Source organism: Chaetura pelagica, unplaced genomic scaffold, assembly GCF_000747805.2.
Source record: "Chaetura pelagica isolate M959 unplaced genomic scaffold, ChaPel_1.0 scaffold33, whole genome shotgun sequence".
Classification (NCBI taxonomy): Eukaryota; Metazoa; Chordata; class Aves; order Apodiformes; family Apodidae; genus Chaetura; species Chaetura pelagica.
The window spans coordinates 1,735,825-1,739,005 of record NW_009952874.1 but is presented as its reverse complement, the minus strand read 5'-3'; the positions used below and the strand labels follow the sequence as shown (position 1 = coordinate 1,739,005).

The following is a 3,181-nucleotide window of genomic DNA, read 5'->3' as shown; positions in this document are numbered from 1 at the left end:
TTTCTCCATGAGATGAAAATAAAAAGCACTGTATGAAATATAGCAAACAAGAGTGAAATCTGCAGCAGGACAAAATATCCTACAACATGACAAACTCAGACTTAGCAAGATACAGTTCCTGCAGTCTTGCTGAATTCCCTCCTGTTTCCCTCCTCTCCAGATTCCCCTGCCAACCAGGAAAACATAGACTCCAGTAAGCAGCTCACTGTACACATCCACAGGCTGCAAGAACCTAAAAACTTAATATAAAAATGATATATAGTTTTTATTGCAACTGTTTCCCACAGTGTTTTCTAATGAGCACTCCTATATTTTGTAAAGAACTAGAAACAAAGAGTCTCAGATCCTCCCCAGTTTGTATTACACGTTGTGAAAGTGACCCTGCAGTTACCTTCAGCCAGAGAAGGTTTCATCTGCAGTTATTTCTGAATGAAAAGAGTTACGGAAATAAGACTAATCTTTTCTTTCTTTTCTTCTAGATGAGTTCTCCTTACTCAACTGACTGAAAAAAATTACTGATCAAGTGAACTCTGGATGGGTTAAAGACACAGAATTTTCTTTTTTTCTTGCCATCTTTGTAAATGATCACTTATTGGAAACCAATATGATGTTATTCTTGGGGCTCTTACTCTCATAAATACCATGTAAATGAGGAATCTTCTCCCTAGGTATTATCAGTAGCCTCCTGCAAGTCAGAATTGCTGTCGTCACTGATAAAAGGCCAAATCTTTTCTTGATTAGAAGTTGTTTGACTTCAGTGGGATCCAGCAGGGATAAGTTTTACTTGCAGAATTAACATCCACAAAACTGCTTTAAATACAAGAGTATAACAATATGTTTTGCTTCTGAGAACAGCATATAAGTGTAACTAAATACATTAATGTGTTTGGGAAAATTAGGATTATGTTAAAAAGTTTGCTTAATCATCATCTTGTATATCACTGGTTTAATTTCTGTTTTAACTGGAAGATTCTCACCCCTCTGAATTCAAACATGCCGTAAGTGTCCAGGAGTTGCTTGTTTACCAAGGAAGAATGAACTTCAGCATAGATTTTTATCTGCCACTACAGCAGAAATCATGGAAGGCAGGCAAGGCTAAGAGGAGAAGGGAGTTCCAGAAAGGAAACAGACACAAAACCCGATGTGTCAAAAAGGCCATCTCCATTTTGGCACTGGAAGAGAGGGTTAGTAAAACCTACCCCTCTCAAAATAGTTGCAGAAGTAAATCAATTTATGCATGAAGCACACAGATACTACGGCAAGTAGTATCAGAAAGCCTACAAAGAAAAAATCCTGACCTGTCAGAGTTAGATACTACCTGGTAAGTGCAGGCTGAGAAGCAGAGTTTTTAAAAACAGTTACTGAAGAACTACAAAATTTGCTGGCCCTGGGCAATATGTGCTGCCTGACAGAGTATTACATGCCTGCAGATACAAAGTAATTTTATCTCAGCATAATGTATAAATGATTTTCCAGAACAAGAGCAATTTTGTACATAGCTTAGTAACATCTGTAATTTATGTGATCAGTATGAATAAAAACAGGTTTTGGCTTGAAGCTAGATACCTAGACTCCTCTGTGGAATTTTTTCTACATACCACAAAAACAGTCTTGTCATCTTGTTGATCTCAAGGCTGAGCTTCTAAAGCACCAAACATAACTTTGCTTCAGCTATTGCATGCCTTTTCATTCTAACCTGTTCTCACAGTCTTATTACAATGAAAACAAGGGGTATTCCATACTTTGGACCATCTAAACCTCATGAAAAGCATTGTAAAAAAAGGTACAAACATGGCACATGACTCAATCTTCTCTCTCCTTCCTCCCTGCTCCCCATGCAGTGCAACTCTCTAAGACGCTCCAGCCTTGACTCCAACACGTTTTGTTACTGAATAGCATTGAGGAGCAGGCTTTGGCACTACAGTTCCTACTATTGTTTGAAGAGATCGTGCAAGGTGTTGGTTTGACATTTAACTGAAAGGTCTATGACTTCAAATCACTTTCCTGCTTTAAAGGAACACTGAAGTAATTTTCTGTAAGATATATATATATGCAGCCCAAGCCTCCTGTGATAAAAAAGTGAAAAATTTGTCCTTATGCTGCTGTGAGTAATAGGGTTCTCTAGTAAAATGATGGGGGGGAGGGGAGAAAGAAAAACACCTTAAAAGGGATGCCTCAGGTACTGCCAGAAGAAACCAAACATCTGCTTTTAAGTACTTTTACTAACAGTGCTTGTGCTTTCACTGTATTGGGCAGCAGCAAAGCCAAAACTAACGGGGGGAGGAAGCTCACAGTTGTTTTGTGCTTTGTGTCTTGCCACGTCACTGTAATGATTTTAATTAAATGAATGTAAAAACTTTCAGTTGCTTTCTACTATAACTTCTACTTATAATCACATTTGTATCCACTACTTGGTAGCATTTCATGCCACAAAGCTTACCAAAGAGGCCTTCTACGTACTTGTTTCTTCCATAGACTATGAATTTTCTCTGCCATCTGAGGAGAGGGAGATCCTGAAAAGGATCCAAGTATCCCAGAGTCCTGCACCAAAGCTCAAACTTTCGTTTCCAGTCCTTGTTGACACATGATACACTGCTGTGTCTGTCCAAGTAGCACTGACTGTATCCTGGCAAATAAGGACTGATGAAAGAAAAGATGACAGGAAAGGAAACCTCTTTATCAAAAGGCATTCCATGAGAAGGAAATTCTCAACTGACAAAATGCCAGGGACTTTGGAAGCTGCTGCCTGCAATCTGTTAGATTCTTGAAGTTTCTGCAGCTTGGATGACAACCTGGGTTACAGTTCATGAACAACTGCAACTGTTTGAACAACCCTTCAACGACCTCGCACGCCTTCCCTCCACAGCTCCAGCAACAGCCACCTCCAGGCTTCCCTGCTTTTGCTCTGCAGAGCCAGCCTCTCACTTCACCAGCGTTTCACTGACAGCACTTGCAGAGCAGCAACTTCTCTCCAACAACAGAAAGCAAGTCGCTTTCTGCTGCTCGCAGTTCAGAACTACTTTTAACCCCCATCAAGCACGACGCTGAGGGAGAGCCGAGCTAGGCTAGGCTAGGCCAGGCCAGGCCAGGCGGCTGGCGTGGCTGTGCCTGCCAACCGGAAAGCGGGGCCGGAGGCGGGCAGGCGGGCCGGCTGGCGGGGGGCGGGCTCGCAGGCCGGCTG

The 3,181-nt window shown here is 41.6% G+C and overlaps 1 protein-coding gene across 1 annotated transcript in view; it reads left to right on the top strand.

Annotated features, from left to right (window-relative positions):
- STAT4 (signal transducer and activator of transcription 4) overlaps positions 1-506 on the top strand; it is a 39,217-nt gene extending 38,711 nt beyond the window's left edge. Inside the window, exon 23 of the mRNA XM_009995242.1 lies at positions 480-506. Within this exon, the coding sequence (XP_009993544.1) occupies positions 480-506 (27 nt within the window). The remainder of the gene's footprint in view (positions 1-479) is intronic.
- Positions 507-3,181: the final 2,675 nt, after the last annotated feature.